Here is a 17,058-nt window from a genome sequence, read left to right as displayed (position 1 = left end):
CCCTTCTGCATGCAGGAACCTCTATCTGCCTCAACCATGTCCAGAGAAGCAGCGCTTAGCTGGCTCCAGATTGTGGACTTTGGCTCTGATGCAGTTGCTTCACCACACACCCTCCAGAGAAGAAAGCGAGGCCTGCTCCTCCAACTACCATTTCTGTGCAGCCTCCAGGCTGTCAAAATATTGTCAGCCGTTCACTGCCAGCAACTGAGAACTGGAAACGGACTGAAATTCCTGCCTGTCAAAATAACTTTTCCTGAGATCCTCTTGGAAGCTCTCAGTTTGAAAATAAAACAGAAACAGCACAACCACATCTGTGCCATCTATTAAATCTGCCCATTCAAGTGGAAACACTGCTTTTGGGGGGGGGGGTAGGTTTCAGTATGTTTTATGGAATAACCGCATGCCCAACATTGAACTCAGGCTAGCCATGAAGCAGGGAGAAGGTTAATGAGTTGTTCTTCAAGTGTACAGTTGCCTCCACTCTACGATTCACTGGCAATATTGCCCAGTGATTCCACTTCACAAGTGTTTTCTAAATCCTGCTGGCCGCTGGAGGCAATGTCAGAAAGGGTGTCCCCTGGTGTCTGGCACTGGCGTTGCAGGCTATCGTTTCATAAGCAGGAATTTTGTCACGACATCACGGGACTCAGGAGGCAGCCTGTTTTTACAATTGTAAAGCACGATTCTAAGTGGGTCAGGTGGATCTGCAAGCCTGCAAGTATGGATTGCAGAGAGAGTGGCAGAGAGTGCGCTTAAAGGGTTTTAGAGGGGGTCTAAACCACAGAGCCTAGGACTTGCCGATCAGAAGGTCGGCAGTTCGAATCCCCGCGACGGGGTGAGCTCCTGTTGCTTAGTCCCAGCTCCTGCCAACCTAGCAAGTCAAAAGCACATCAAAGTGCAAGTAGCTAAATAGGTACCACTCCAGCGGGAAGGTAAACGACGTTTCCGTGAGCTGCTCTGGTTCACCAGAGGCGGCTTAGTCATGCTGGCCACATGACCCGGAAGCTGTACACCGGCTCTCTCGGCCTGTAAAGCGAGATGAGCGCCACAACCCCAGAGTCGTCCGTGACTGGACCTAATGGTCAGGGGTCCCCTTTACCTAGGAAGTGGTGTGATGCCTATACTTTTCTTCCTAAGAATAAACAGCATCTACTCACCCAAATGAAGGCAAGGAGTAGGGCAAAAGCTGCATCTGCTCACTGACCCCAAAGACCTGGCCATAAAAAGCCAAGCCTGCTCCAATCTGCATATCTCCGCCTCTTCATTTGCATAGTTCCATCCTGATCATACTTGAGTGTGACTCTTAGGGACTGACTTTGAGGTTACTTCCAAGTTTGGTAGGAAGGGGGGCATTGGGTTCAGTGCCCCCCCCCCCCGTTTTACCAGGTGGTGATAAAGAGCCTTCTGGGACATGGAATTTAAGTTCCCATTGCCCCAAAGTGTGATTGCTGTTGTTATTTACACCCCAATTTTCCTCCTGACAGTGGCTCGAGGCGCCTTACAGATAGAAATAGAATAGCTAAAGGCAAAAGGGGGGAATCATTAAAAAAAAACAACCAATGAAAAGAAGAACAGGATTAAAAACTCTATAACAGGCACGTCCAACAGGTAGATCATTGGGCTGGGTGCTCCTTGTAGATCCTGGTAGATCTCTGGCCCCTCAGCAATCTCCTCCCCCCCCCCCCAAAAAAAAATACAGCTCAACAACTTTGGCTTGGCTTCCTAAAAAAAAAAAGCTCCACAACTTTGCCTTTCCAAAATAAGCTCCACAACTTTGCCCTTTTTAGGAACAACTTTGGCTCAACAAGTTTGGTCCATCCAATGACAATGGGTAGATCACTGCCAGTTTTTTTATACTGTTTGTAGATCCCAGTCTATTGGGAGTTGGATGTCCCTGCTCTATAGAAAATCCATTTGAAGTATACAGGTAATTGCCATAAGAATAGCATGGCACCATCCCTTTCATTAAAAGCAATCAGTTCCCAAAAGTACTGGCAGAAAGACAGCAAGGAGGGAGACAGTCCAGCTTCTCCAGGGAGGGAGTTCCAAAGTCTGGGAACAGCCACCGACAAGGTCCTCTTCCGTGTTGCCACCAAGCCTGCCTGCTAGGGTAGCAGGACCGAGAGAAGGGCCTCCCCATAAAATCTGAGAAGCCAGGCAAGTTTGTATGAGGGTAAAGGGTCTTAAAAAGCAGAGACATCACCTTGCCGACAAAGGTCCGTATAATTAAAGCCATGGGTCTCCCAGTAGTGATGTATGGAAGTGAGAGCTGGACCATAAAGAAGGCTGATCGCCGAAGAATGGATGCTTTTGAATTCTGGTGGAGACTCTTGAGAATCCCATGGACTGCAAGAAGATCCAACCTATCCGTTCTGAAGGAAATCAGCCCTGAGTGCTCACTGGAAGGACAGATCCTGAAGCTGAGGCTCCAATACTTTGGCCACCTCATGAGAAGAGAAGACTCCCTGGAAAAGACCCTGATGTTGGGAAAGATGGAGGGCACAAGGAGAAGGGGACGGCAGAGGACGAGATGGTTGGACAGTGTTCTCAAAGCTACCAGCATGAGTTTGACTAAACTGCGGGAGGCAGGAAGACAGGAGTCCCTGGCGTGCTCTGGTCCATGGGGTCATGAAGAGTCGGACACGACTAAACGACTAAACAACAACAACAAAGGGTCTTTCAGGTAGCTTGGACCTTAGGCATGTAGTTCAGTGACATTGTGGGAAATATAAGAAGAACCTTGCTGGTAGAGTCTAGTCCAGCCTCATGTTCTCACAGTGGCCAACCAAGCACCTACGGGAAGCTCACACAAAGGTCCTAGCCTTAGCTATTTTTTCAAAGAGGGGTTTCTGGCAAGCATTAGTTGTGAGCCCATCTAGTGTGTCTGGGTGCTGGCAACTGTCCAAGGGTTCTGTGTTCTAGCTCCAGGTCTGTTCTTTCTGAAAAGAGAGTGCCTGCTTATCTCAGGCTCCAGCAAATGTCATCTGTTGTTCTTGATGGTCTTTACTGATCTGAGGAACTACAGTATGGTAGAGATGAAGAGCAGGGTTGGAGGGAATTGTTTCTACAGTGGTACCTCGGGTTACAGCTGCTTCAGGTTACAGGCTCCGCTAACCCAGAAATAGTACCTCGGGTTAAGAACTTTGCTTCAGGATGAGAACAGAAATTGTGCGGCAGCAGCACAGCGGCAGCGGGAGGCCCCATTAGCTAAAGTGGTACCTCAGGTTAAGAACAGTTTCAGGTTAAGAACAGACCTCCAGAATGAATTAAGTTCTTAACCCGAGGTACCACTGTATTACCAATAGGGTTGCCCCCTTTATAAGGAAGCTAGATATTAGTGGGGTTCCCCTTCAGCTCCCCCTTTCCTTTAATTTTTGGTCTAATCGGCAAAAAAAGAGAGAGAGCTTTGATGGCAAATGAAGACAGGTACATAATCCAAAAAGTTGTTTCACTTGCAAAGGCAGCAGAGGAATCATGACAGCGTTCCATGCCTAGTCATGCTGCAAATTGTCTTAAGGCTGTTTAATTGCATAATTATTCATTCGTCTGTCTTACTGTATACATATTTTGAAACTTCTTTCTCATTTATCTTCTTGCTTTGTCTACCTGGTTTTTGTAATTCTTTGCATTGTTGTGATCAAAACAATCAACTCTGAACTTGACAGGGCTGCTCAGAATAAAATTTGCAGTTGTACGCAGTGGTCAAGATACGACGTGAGATCCAAAACACAAAAGGGGATCATGATCATGAAAGAGTACTAGATAAAAGGCCCAGAAAGATTTTAAAAGAGTGAGTCATGGAATATCGTAGAGATTAAGGCTGAAATCCTGAGCCCAAGATCAGGGCAGTCTTGGAGGAAACTGATTTTCTAGATCCATTTCAATTGGAGTTTAGGCCTGGTTTTGGCACAGAAATGGCTTTGGTCACCCTGTATGGTGACCTCTGTTGGGAGAGAGACAGGGGAAATGTGTCCCTGTTAATTCTCCTTGACCTCTCTGTGGCTTTCAATACCATCAACTGTGATATCCTTCTGGAGTTAGGGGTGGGTTATACCACTTTGCAGTGGTTCCAGCCCTGCTCCTGCCAACCTAGCAGTTTGAAAGCACGTCAAAGTGCAAGTAGATAAATAGGTACCACTCTGGCGGGAAGGTAAACGGCGTTTCCGTGCGCTGCTCTGGTTCGCCAGAAGCAGCTTAGGCAGGAGACTCCACCACACTCCTTGGCAGAAAATGCCACTGTCGAACAGCTCTTACTGTCAGGAAGTTCTTCCTAATATTTAGGTGGAATCTTCTTTCTTGTAGTTTGGATCCATTGCTCCGTGTCCGCTTCTCTGGAGCAGCAGAAAACAACCTTTCTCCCTCCTCTATGTGACATCCTTTTATATATTTGAACATGGCTATCATACCACCCCTTAACCTCCTCTTCTCCAGGCTAAACATGCCCAGCTCCCTTAGCCGTTCCTCATAAGACATCGTTTCCAGGCCTTTGACCATTTTGGTTGCCCTCCTCTGGACACGTTCCAGTTTGTCAGTGTCCTTCTTGAACTGTGGTGCTCAGAACTGGACACAGTACTCCAGGTGAGGTCTGACCAGAGCAGAATACCAGAATTTTTCCTTCTTTTAATAATTTCAATTAGAGGGGGGGCTGCCAAAAAAATTCTGCACCGGGTACCACCTGACACTGCTACGCCTCTGATGCGGGTGCCTATTGGATGGGCAGCAGAGTCTGGAAGGGACCAGCAACGTCACAATCTGAACCTGTTCCAGGCACTGCTATCCACTCTGCAGCTGCATCCTTGCATGTTGCTGACATAGCTGTCGAGGTTTATCTGCTACTTCCTCCCAATTCCACTCCAGAAAGGCTGCTGGCACTCTCTCCCTTGTTCAGTGGTGCTCAATGGTGGGAGCTGATATTTAGCCAGTGAACCCCTCCCATGAACTTTTGCTGTCGCCCTTCGCCTTGCCCTTCTGGGACACCAGGATGCATCAACCTATCACTACCCAGAGACTTCATCACTGCCACCAAAGCATGCATTGCAATAGAGATTACACCACTGCATGGCATTGATGGGATTTATTCTGGTTTAAAAGTGTCCTAAGATTGAAAAGGGACGCAGGTGGCGCTGTGGGTTAAACCAATCTTGCCAATCAGAAGGCCAGCGGTTCGAATTCCCACGACGGGGTGAGCTCCCATTGCTCGGTCCCTGCTCCTCCTGCCCACCTAGCAGTTCAAAAGCACGTCAAAGTGCAAGTAGATAAATAGGTACCGCTCCGGTGGGAAGGTAAACGGCATTTCCGTGCACTGCTCTGGTTCGCCAGAAGCAGCTTAGTCATGCTGGCCACATGACCCGGAAGCTGTACGCCAGCTCCCTCGGCCAATAAAGCGAGATGAGGGCCGCAACCCCAGAGTCGGTCACGACTGGACCTAATGGTCAGGGGTCCCTTTACCTTTAAGATTGAAAACATTGGTTGCCCAGACAGAATCAGGGTGTTCATATATTAGGCTTGACGAGTGTGCAGTCTGTGTGCACAAATAGCTGAGCTGTATTAATTGGCAACACACACATGGAGAGAGAGAGAGAGAGAGAGAGAGAGAGAGAGATGGCCTCTACCTGTGTTCAGCACAATGTGGAACAAACCTAATGTAAAAAAAGGACTCTTATTATAATTATTCCAAAATTACCTACCAAGGTAAGCTAAATTCTACACTGAGAATTTACCAGTAACCTTAAAACAGAATACAAATATGTGCTTCTTAACACAATTTGTCCTGTTTCTGCTCATTTTGGACAAAGTGCTATGCACAGAGCACTGAGCAGGGTGAAAGTGGAAAGGGGAGCAGAAATGACTGAGGTTTGCAGACGTATTTATTTATTTAATCTGTATACCGCGCTTCATCCGTGGATTGCAGGGCGGTTCACAACATCAAAATGCAAGATAAAAACCACAAGACATATAATAAAAGCAAAAACCAGTGGCCTGCCTCCCACAAACACATTTAAAAGGGGATATGGGATGTTGTCCATCCCATAGAAGAGTTTGGATTTGATATCCCGCTTTATCACTACCCAAAGGAGTCTCAAAGCGGCTAACAATCTCCTTTCCCTTCCTCCCCCACAACAAACACTCTGTGAGGTGAGTGGGGCTGAGAGACTTCAGAGAAGTGTGACTAGCCCAAGGTCACCCAGCAGCTGCATGTGGAGGAGCGGGGAAGCGAACCCTGTTCACCAGATTACGAGACTACCACTCTTAACCACTACACCACATTGGCTCTCATAAGGACATAAGAGCCAGTGGCCCGTCTCGTCCAATATCATCTTCTCAAGTGGCCAACTAGATGCCCCAATGGGAAACCTACACAAACGTCTTCTCCTCTCCTGTGGTTCCAAGCAATTGGCTTTCAGCACCATTGCTGCCTCCAACTGCAAAGGAGGAACATAGCCAATGTGGCTAATCGAAAGTGGAAATGGGAATTGCAATTACCAATGTCCCCTTATTCCTCCCATGTCTGGGATGGAAATCAATCCGGCAAATACATTTGGAATTTGCTGTTGCTGTTCCTTTCGGCCCGCAGCCGATATGTAATGGAAAAACATTCTCTCCATTGGCATTTGAGCTTCCTTTGCACTGCAATGAATGGGATGGAATGATGTAAGGGCAGTGTGATTTGCATAATTTGCATAAATTAATTATGTATACTTAAACATGGGGGGAAATGCTCAGCATCACTGAGAAGAACTATGGGGCTTTGTAGGAAAGGAGGGTATTTTCATGCCAGTTCTCTTTCATAATTTTTGTGTGTTCCCCCCATTTATTTGCATTTCTTCCTCTCAAATTGGCACAAGACTTTTTATTTCACCACCGCAGTCCACCCAAAGTTAACCCTGAATGTCTATTATTGCACCCACATGCCCTCGCTGTCATCTAATGAATTCAGCCTAGTACCTCGTGTGCTAAAGATCTGGGATCATAATGAAGTAGTTGCGTCAAGGTTCTGAGAAAGAGAACAAATTAACTGAAGAAACCAAGGCCTGCGGAAGCAGAATGAACACACAGGTGCATTGGTGCAAATTCCCCGTTTGAGAAAAGGGGGAGACTGCGGCCGTGAAGAAAAAGGGGGATGAGGAAGTGTCCAGAATGAAAGAGTGAGTGCAATTATCCTGGGAGGTTTTGCAAACTACAGGTTTACAGGGGGTTTTTCCTTCTTCTTTGCACCATTTCCAGCACCTATAGTAAAAAAAGAAAAAACAAAACACCCCGATTTTCTGGTGCATCCTGAAAAGTGCCCCCATCTGACTATCATCCCAAAAACAACGTCAGAATTACAGTCGTTCACATCTTCCGGCTGATCTGTCCTTTCTCTTTGCCCTGTTCCGTAATGCAGCAATGAGGAGAGACTTGAAATAAGTAAGGGGAAAGTAGGTCAAGCACAGACTGACTACAGCATGACAAGGTAAACTCAGATTTTATTACAACTGGACCCACTGTCCTGCCCCACTGACTATTCTTATGGGGCTCCCTACCACAAAGGCAACACCCTTTTAGCTGTCCGCTTATGGGGCTCCCCGGCACAAGGGCTCCAATCTATTTGATTTCCACACATTTTCTTTCACCCCACTACCTGCATCCCTTTCCGCTCCCAGCCTCTGTACTGAAAGATATTCTCAGCCAAAGCAACTTTCTGCCTATTTTCACAGCAGTGGGAGTCAAAACGGAACAACTGTCTCCCTCCGCAGTTAGAAAGTTTGTGAACACAAGAAGAGCTACCGACGAAAAGAGAATGGCAGGCGAAATTAATGGACTATGCAGAATTGGATGAGATGACAGGAAGGATTCGAAACCTGCGGGACCAGAGATTCTCAGAGGACTGGAGTAAATATTTGGATTATTTGTAAAGCAATTGTAATAAACAGATCACGCTAGTAGGACTGCAAGAAGTTTTGTAAGGAGGACTGTACGAAATATTGCAGAGAAAATTATGAAGAGAATTGTTAGTTAAGGATTATGAAAAGCAATAATGAAATGTAGATTAAGTGATAAAGATTGAAAAATCTTTAGATGTGGTTGATGGAAGTCCAAAACACTGAATAAGATAAGAAAATATATGATTTTTGGGAATTATATGTAAAAATCAATAAAAATATAATTTTTTTAAAAAAAGAAAGTTTGTGAACCTTCCACTGACATCAGAGCAGGTGAACCAATAGCTATAGGGATATCCCTGTCTGGCAGAGCAGCCCAATTCTGCAGCTCTTGGGGGGGGGTTAATGGTGCCCCTCCATCCAGCCTTGCTGGCCTTGGCCAATGTAAAGAACCCTTCCCCTCTGCTGAAGACACTGGCAGGAAGAGACTGAACCAAGCAAAGGTGAGGGGTAGAACGCTAAGAGAGAGTGCAGTCTGCTTCTACACGGTGGTCGGGTTGTTCAACATTTTTCGTGCATATCAACCCCCTTAGAATCCACATGCACCCACAGTTTCAACAGCTAACCAGATGCGTGACTTCATTCATCCAAACTTCCATCCGACTGCATGGGAATTTGTGCATATATACTACAGTGGTACCTCAGGTTAAGTATTTAATTCGTTCTGGAGGTCCGTTCTTAACCTGAAACTTTTTCTTAACTTGAAGCACCACTTTAGCTCATGGGGCCTCCTGCTGCGGCCGCGCCACTGGAGCATGATTTCTGTTCTCAACCTGAAGCAAAGTTCTTAACCCGAGGTAATATTTCTGGGTTAGTGGAGTCTGTAACCTGAAGCGTATGTAACCTGAAGCATATGTAACCCGAGGTTCCACTGTATACATATAAGGGATACTGGTGGAGCTGAGGGTTAAACCACAGAGCCTAGGGCTTGCTGATCAGAAGGTTGGCGGTTTGAATCCCTGCGACGGGGTGAGCTCCCATTGCTCAGTCCCTGCTCCTGCCAACCTAGCAGTTCAAAAGCACGTCAAAGTGCAAGTAGATAAATAGGTACCGCTGCGATGGGAAGGTAAACGTTTCCGTGTGCTGCTCTGGTTTGCCAGAAGCGGCTTAGTCATGCTGTCCACATGACCCAGAAGCTGTATGCCACCTCTCTCAGCCAGTAAAGCAAGATGAGCGCCGCAACCCCAGAGTCGTCCATGATTGGACTAATGGTCAGAGGTCCCTTTACCTTTCCTATATATATATATGGCCAATTCACATAACATTTTTGTTGTTTTCTGTCTCTCTGTGTGCAACCAGTCCCAATATGACCAGGTATCGTTTCAAAGAAGAAGAAGAAGAAGAGGAGGAGGAGGAGTTTGGATTTGATATCCCGCCTTTCACTCCCTTTAAGGAGTCTCAAAGCAGCTAACATTCTCCTTTCCCTTCCTCCCCCACAACAAACACTCTGTGAGGTGAGTGGGGCTGAGAGACTTCAAAGAAGTGTGACTGGCCCAAGGTCGCCCAGCAGCTGCAGGTGGAGGAGCGGAGACGCGAACCCGGTTCCCCAGATTACGAGACTACCGCTCTTAACCACTACACCACACTGGCTCTCTAGAATCACATAGAATTGTCGAGTTGGAAGGGACCCCAAGTCCAACCCCCTGCAATGCAGGAATCTCAGCTAAAGCATCCAGGACAGATTTGCACAAACCAACACAATGCAAAGATATATATCTGTTATGGAGATCGATATGACTGAAGCAGCTGCAACTGTGATTATTGCAGAATTGCTTTTGGGTGTATTCGTGTGAATTTATTCACATCTGGAGTAGGGGAGGGAATGCTTGATGGCTTTCTATATATTTAAAAGGCCTCTCCAAGCTGTGTGTTTGATAAAATTATCAATAAAATGCAGCTAGAGTAAAATAATCAATAAAACCAGCCAAAAGTTTTCAAATAAATATACGCAACTAAATTGTATCTCTGGGTAGGTTTGCTGAAATGGGGGGGGGGGGAGAGAGAATCATCAGGAGTCCAAGTCAATATAGCAAAGGTGCTAAGATAGGCAGGGAGTTTCAAAGCATAAGAGCAGCTACATGTTGTTTTTTAAAAAAATAATACAGTGGTACCTCGGGTTAAGTACTTAATTCGTCCCAGAGGTCCGTTCTTAATCTGAAACTGTTCTTAACCTGAAGCACCACTTTAGCTAATGGGGCCTCCTGCTGCTGCCACACCGCCGCCGCACGATTTCTGTTCTCATCCTGAAGCAAAGTTCTTAACCTGAAGCACTATTTCTGGGTTAGCGGAGTCTGTAACCTGAAACGTATGTAACCTGAAGCGTATGTAACCCGAGGTACCACTGGAATCAAAGAATCACTAGAATTGGAAAGGACCACAACAGTTATCTAGTGCACACACACACACCCCTGCAATGCAGGAATCGTTTTTGCCCATTATGGGGCTCGAACCCATGACCGTGAGATTAAGAGTCTCATGCTCTTGGACTGAGCATGGCTCCTTTAAAATGTGGGTTGAATATGATAAGGCACTTGTCAAAGTCCAAGTTCCACAGATCAAACCAGTTAGATAGGCACATACAGGGCAAGGTTTCCCTTCAAGAGAACTGCTCCCCACCTGTTAAGGCCATTAACCACCCAGTCTGCAAATTAGTAAGGTAAAGGTACCCCTGCCCGTACGGGCCAGTCTTGACAGACTCTAGGGTTGTGCGCTCATCTCACTCTAGAGGCCGGGAGCCAGCGCTGTCTGAAGACACCTCCGGGTCACGTGGCCAGCGTGACAAGCTGCATCTGGTGAGCCAGCGCAGCACACGGAACGCCGTTTACCTTCCCGCTGGTAAGTGGTCCCTATTTATCTACTTGCACCCGGGAGTGCTTTCGAACTGCTAGGTTGGCAGGCGCTGGGACTGAACAACGGGAGCACACCCCGCCGCGGGGATTCGAACCGCCAACCTTTCGATCGGCAAGCCCTAGGTGCTGAGGCTTTTTACCCACAGCGCCACCCGCGTCCCTAGTCTGCAAATTATGCAAGCTCTATTTTAATATACTGGTCAGGGAAGTATCATAGTTCAGTAGTGGAGAAACTGCATTGCAAGTTGATGTGCCAGGGTCAATTCATGCTCTCTTCTGTTTGGGAGTGGGAGAGACCCCAGTCTGGAGATCTGCAACGAGTCAGTGTAGACAATATTGAACTACATGGACCAGTAGGTCTGACTCATTATAAGGTGACTTCCAAAGCTCTTATCTCAGGATAAGCCCCGGAGTCCTGTTGGGCTTAGAAAGACCAAATTTTGCACGTTTAGAGAAACTGGGAGCTGCTCTAGATCCAGCCATGTTCCTCTTCTTACACTCGGTGGTATATCGAGAAGATTATTAAAAGTAACGACAGTCATCATAAGCTGGCTGTGTACGTGAAGAGCCTCAAAGTAATTGAAAATATAAATGGAATTAAGAGCTTGAAAGCATTTCCATATTTGCAGCTTGGTAACTTTTTTATTCGCGGGGCGGGGAGTGGAGAGCAACTCCTCTGAAGCACACAGCTTCTTAGAATCTCTGCTTAATGCAATCTACAACCGAATTGTGCTGCTGGCATGAACGTTTCAGATTTGCTTCTGGTGGACATAAAACAAGAATAAAAAGCGATCGTACCAATTTGCTACCGTACACAACATTTAACGTGGTTGACAAGGAGTGTGCTTTTTTTAGTTTGCTATGAATTCTTTTCTGTGGGTTATCTCCGACTGAGAGTGGACCCATTGAAATTAATGGGGTGTGAAGTTCATCATTAGCCCATCCATTTCAATGGGTCTACTCTGAGCAGGACTAACACTGAATGCAATCCTCTGTTTCGTTATGCAACTTCATTATTTTTAAGGGGGAAGCATAAGAGTCTTGCAGGACTGGGCAGGATCAGGCCTTGCAAGACTGGGAATCAGTGGGATTCAAAACCCTAAAGGAAGGCGCCCCAAACAACTCAACAAAGACCTAACATTCTCAAAGGCCACGTAATGCTTATTGTCCAGGGGAGGGGGAATTGGGGTGGGGTAAAGTGGTCATAACTTTCAACAGAAGCACTCCACACTGTAACATTTTGTTGCAGGTCTCACTTGGCATGACCACTAGCCATGGATAGATCAATCCAGGGCCAGAGGAAGACCTCTACAGATCATAAGCACTGAAAAGATTGTAGTGCCCCACATATGTAATTCAAAATAAAAACAATACCAAAACAGAAAATAACATTTCATTTTCAAAATGAGACAAAAGTTGCATGTATGCCAAAATGCACATGCATATATGTCATGTGCAACGCATGACAGGGTCTGATTTTGATGCAGAAAAATGGGGGAAGAGCGGTGAGTGGAAGACTAACAAAGTTCAGATTTTCCCCATGATGAACTACTTCAATGCTTTTTTTGAAACCTCAAATGTAAAATTCTTTCTACATTTCCGCATTTCTTCTTCTTCTTCTTTCCTTCCTTCCTTCCTTCCTTCCTTCCTTTGTGTGTGTGTGTGTGCGCGCGCGCCGCCCCTGATTTGCTAGTGCCCTAAACATGTGCTTAATCTGCCTGCTGGGTAATCCAACATTCGATCTAACCTTCCTGGATTTGGCTAACAATTATTATTTAAAAAAAAAACAACAAGTTTTATAAAACAATGTCTCATTATAGAATGTGCTGTTGCTTTGTACTGGATCGTTTCCAAATGGCCTTGAACAACAGAAAGGCAGCCTAGAAATTCTGTAAATGAATAAATTTTAGAATTGCATTTAAGTTTGAATTCATAGTCCAGGAAGGCTGGAAGGAGTATATATCCATATATATATATATATATATATATATATATATATATATATATATATATAATGGTGGCCATCCCTCAATAAAAACCCATATAAGAAATGTTAGGGCTCTGTTTCTCCTAGTCATCTCTTTTGCTTAGTTCAGTTTGAAGGATTATCTGTATTCTTTTACATATTTACATTAATGGGACAGCGTGGAATATTTTCAGCCACTTTTGAAACAGGTAGGGGTGAAACGAGCAACATTATTGTTAAAAGGAATCCCAAGCAGAGGAATTACAGGGTGAGCAGAACTCCTTATAACCTCTTTGGCAAAGCGCTTTGAACATACACCTTGGTCTAAAGACATAAAAACATTAGGAGATGTCAGGTGGATATCTGTCAGGGATGCTTTAGCTGAGATTCCTGCATTGCAGCGGGTTGGACTAGATGACCTTCAAGGTCCCTTCTACAATTTTATGATTCTACGCGCGCACACACACACACACACCACCCTATAGAAGACAGCTTAAATGACATTTAAATGACAGTATTTTTAAAAGGCCTATATTGATGAAAAGAGATGTAGAAAGAGTATGAGCCGCTGGTGTGTATTAGTAGGTATGCAGTCAAGTAAGATGGTTTTCAGATCCTCACTGAAGGGCAATTGCATACATGACTATTCAGAAGTAAGTCCTGTAGAGTTCAATAGCACTTACTCCAAGGTAAGTGGATATAGATCCACAGCCTCAGCAATGGAATTCACTTGGTGGCTTTGAGCTAGGAGACACAGTCCTCTAAACCGACCCTGTCCATCAAAGTCATAATAAAGTGGAACAACCCCATCTTTGCTGCCCAAAGCTCTTCGGGTGAAAGGTAAGATATACAAACATGATAACTTAATCAATAAGTTCAGGTTAAAGAGAGTTGTTCCGTAAATTATTGCACAGGTGATATGGGTACTAATTCCAAAAGTGCTGAGATAAAATTAAGAAGTTTGTATTTGGAAATAAAATAAAAATCACTATGGTATGATAGCATTCAAACTGACCACATGCATGAAGTTCCTAAAGTCATGTCAAATGTTTACTAGCAGAAATCATCTAAAGGCAGCATTATTAGGAAAAATTCAGAGTACACCTAGCTTATCATGCCTTATTCTGCATTTATACACAGAGAGACACAGACACACAGTAATGCACCATGCAAACTTAGTGTAAATGGTTTGCTAACATAAAGTGCTGCTGAGGGTGAGTTCTTTCTGTAGATTTCACACTGAGTGTATTTTCCTCTGGCCAGCAAAGTGTGTGCTTTTTAATTTTTTTCGTTATGCTTACATGTGGACACTCCTAGACACTTTATCAAATAATCCGTCTCACCACATAGGCAAACCTTCAACTCCAAACTACATTCCTAGAGGGACTGGAATTTTCAGGAATAGCCAGGAGAGAAGTGAAAGTAAACTGCTGGCGGAAATGAGAATTTAATATCCCCTGATCCTTTAACCTGTTTGACGGTTTCTGTTCCAAACCACAGAATCGCCCTGAGGCTTCTCTGGGCCTCTGGCTTCTATCGATGGAGAGATGGTAAATCTTCCTTCTCGACACAATGCAGCCACCCACTTCAATTTCTTCAGTCAAAGAGAGGAAATTCCAATGACGGGAGACACACACACACCCCGACACTATGCCCATACTTTTTCAAGAGTCCCAGAGCATACAGCAAGGAACAGCTGTATCTGTTCAGCCTCTCCCGCTGTCACCTCTGCTTTAACTCTTTCCCTGGTGCCACCAATCTTGCCCTACCATCTAGTCCACCTTTCCTCGCAGTCAAATTTAGATTGCAAGCTCCCTGAGAGCAGCACCTTGAACTCTAAAAATCACCAGGTACGTTAAGGTGCTGAAAGGACAGGAATGACAGGAACGATGCAGCTGAGGAGTCGAACAAATTAATTTATTGATGAATTAATAAATTAATTATTGCACCTTTAAATATGCCTATAAAAGTTCTGGTTAGAAACTAGCCCTGTGGAAACTACCACTCCTCAGCTTTTAAAAGGTTTTACTTAAGTCCGGGAATGTGGAGGCGCTTTTACGAACTTCGGAAGCAGTTTAACCCTTTCTTCCCGCTCTCCCGCTCCATTGCCTAGTCAAGAAGAGGAGGAGGAGGAAGAAGAAGAAGAGGGGCCTCGCTTACCACTTGAGCGCCTGACGATGTTCTCCAAAAACGTGTTCTGTGGTGCGACCAGCCCTCTTTTTCCCCCCGGCATCCTGCGCCTGCAGAGCCGGGCTCTGGAGCCAAGGGGTCGCAGCGGGGGCGGCTGGGAGGGTCTCGGCAGGTCTCTTGCACCCAGTGCCGTAGAGTAGCTGTGGGAAGGTGGACGAGGCAGTTCATGGTAGTAGCGCTCCAGCGGCTGGTGAAGCCCAGACTGTGGCAACGCCGCGCTCACAGCTCGGGAACTGCAGCCTCCGAGGGGATTGCGCCTGCGCGTGTGCCTGGCTGTTGCTGCTGCTGCTGCTACCCCAACGGGCAGACAGCATGACCACACGCCCTTCCGAAGCCCACCGGGCTGCCTGCGGCTGGACAGCGAAGAGTCAACCCAACCCAGCCGGCGGATCTGGCCACTTCTTGCGTTCCTGTGCGCAACAGGGGCGCGTCGGGGAAACGGGGACTCCAACAGATGCGGAGAGGCTCTGCTTTTTTAGATATATAAAAAAGCCACCAAACTCTTCTTTACTCTTTTTCCTTAAAAAAAAGACGAAGTAGAGAGACGATTCCTGCCTCGCCAACCAAGCGCTCGCATCCCAAGAGCTCCGGAGAAGCGGCTTTAATCCCAAAGCGCGTCGCCAAGTTGGAGCATTCAGCACCTTGGACAGCTCTTTCTCCCGGAGCGCCTAGACTGCGGAGGGCAGGAAATCCACCGAGCGCCACCCGAGGTCTCCTCCGCCGTCGCTCCAAGGGTCGCCAACAGCGAGCCGCCACGCCACCCTCTCTCCCCTCTCAGCCTGGGTGCCCTCTGGAACCTGCGGCTGCACCCACACGCGCCCAGCAAGGCGAGCAGAGGAGGAGGGCGGGCGGCGCGAGGGGCTGCGCTGAGGCGGCTGCACACCTGCTGGAGGCTGGCGGGGAAGGCAGCGCAACTTGGGCAGGACCCAGGATGGAGCATCAAACCCACGCTAGAGAGGGTGGGGGGAGGAGAGAGCCGGGGGGGGAGAAAGAGGCCAATGGCCGGAGTGGCTATGGGATGCTTTCCCCGAAATCAGAGGCTCGCCAGGAGGCGGGGCTGAGTTGCCAGCCTGATCCGGAATCCAATTCTCTGTCTCTCTCGCTCTGTCTCTGCTTCCTTCCTACAGTCAGTCGCCAGGGCTGAAAGTTCTTCGCCCGAGATGCTCCGAGACGAGCGCCCCAGCTGCCCTTCCGCCAAGGGAGGAGGAGGAGGAGGAGGCTGAATAATTTAGCGTTTGCTTCGGGGAGTTGGGGGAGTTGCAAAGGGAAGAAAGGAGCGCGGGTGGGGAGGCGAAAGGCTAGGGGATGATTCCAGTCATTGGTTTGGCACGGAGGAGGGAGATGCAACTTTATTTTCTGCTTCAGAAGAGCTGCGGGGCGGGGGGGGGGTGCGCGCGTTGAAATGTTGAAAGGCATTGCGGGCTTCTGCACCTGCCTCGCAAGGAGAAGGTGGGTGGGCTTCTATCTGGGAATGTCTTCTCTACTGACCGCTTGGTCGTCGCCCATGATAGCTCAATGGAATGGGCAGCTGGACTCTGAATATCAGCCGCTGGAGACGCAAGCAAGGAGGTGGGGGGGCTGCTGCTCTCAAGCTCTGCTTGGGGGCTTCCCTGAGGCATCTTTCCTGGTCTCTGCTGGAAAGGAGGCGGCTGGACTGGACAGCTCCCGGGCCTGACCCAGCAGTCGTTTCTTTTGGTTCTCGGGTGAATCAGAAATAACCAACCCAATATAGGAATATTGAGAAGTGTCAAGAGGAACAAGCGGTTCCTGTGGGGACCTTAAAGCCTTTCAGCACAATCCTATTTATTTATTTGCTCCTTGTCCACTGGTTTTAGCTCATGAGTAAATGTACACAGGGTTACAGCCATGCAGCCTGTTCCTAACCATTCTTACATGGAAGAATGCCTTGGGACCTATTCCTGAGTAACTGTACAAGCGACTGCAGTATTACTGCATAGAATCACAGAAACATAGAGCTGCAGAGTGGGAAGGGGCCAAAAGTGGTCATCTAGTCCAACCCCCTGCAATGCAGAAATCTTTTTGCCCAATGTGGGGCTGTAACCTGAGACTAAGGTGAATTTCTCTGTGCCCTCACCTGCTCCTTGATCCCCCCACACAAAGGGTCCTTGTT

At 46.9% G+C, this 17,058-nt stretch overlaps 1 protein-coding gene across 1 annotated transcript in view; it reads right to left on the bottom strand.

The window, feature by feature from the left end:
* The window catches only part of KCNH5 (potassium voltage-gated channel subfamily H member 5), a 182,363-nt gene extending 166,242 nt beyond the window's left edge, over positions 1–16,121 (bottom strand). Inside the window, exon 1 of the mRNA XM_083434865.1 lies at positions 14,898–16,121. Coding sequence (XP_083290991.1) covers positions 14,898–14,970 — 73 coding nt within the window. The 5' untranslated portion in view covers positions 14,971–16,121. The remainder of the gene's footprint in view (positions 1–14,897) is intronic.
* Positions 16,122–17,058: the final 937 nt, after the last annotated feature.

Source organism: Podarcis tiliguerta (assembly GCF_965153285.1).
Source record: "Podarcis tiliguerta genome assembly, chromosome: 1".
In the NCBI taxonomy this organism is placed as follows: Eukaryota; Metazoa; Chordata; class Lepidosauria; order Squamata; family Lacertidae; genus Podarcis; species Podarcis tiliguerta.
The sequence above is the reverse complement of the archived record's forward strand: the minus strand, read 5'-3'. Positions and strand labels throughout refer to the sequence as shown.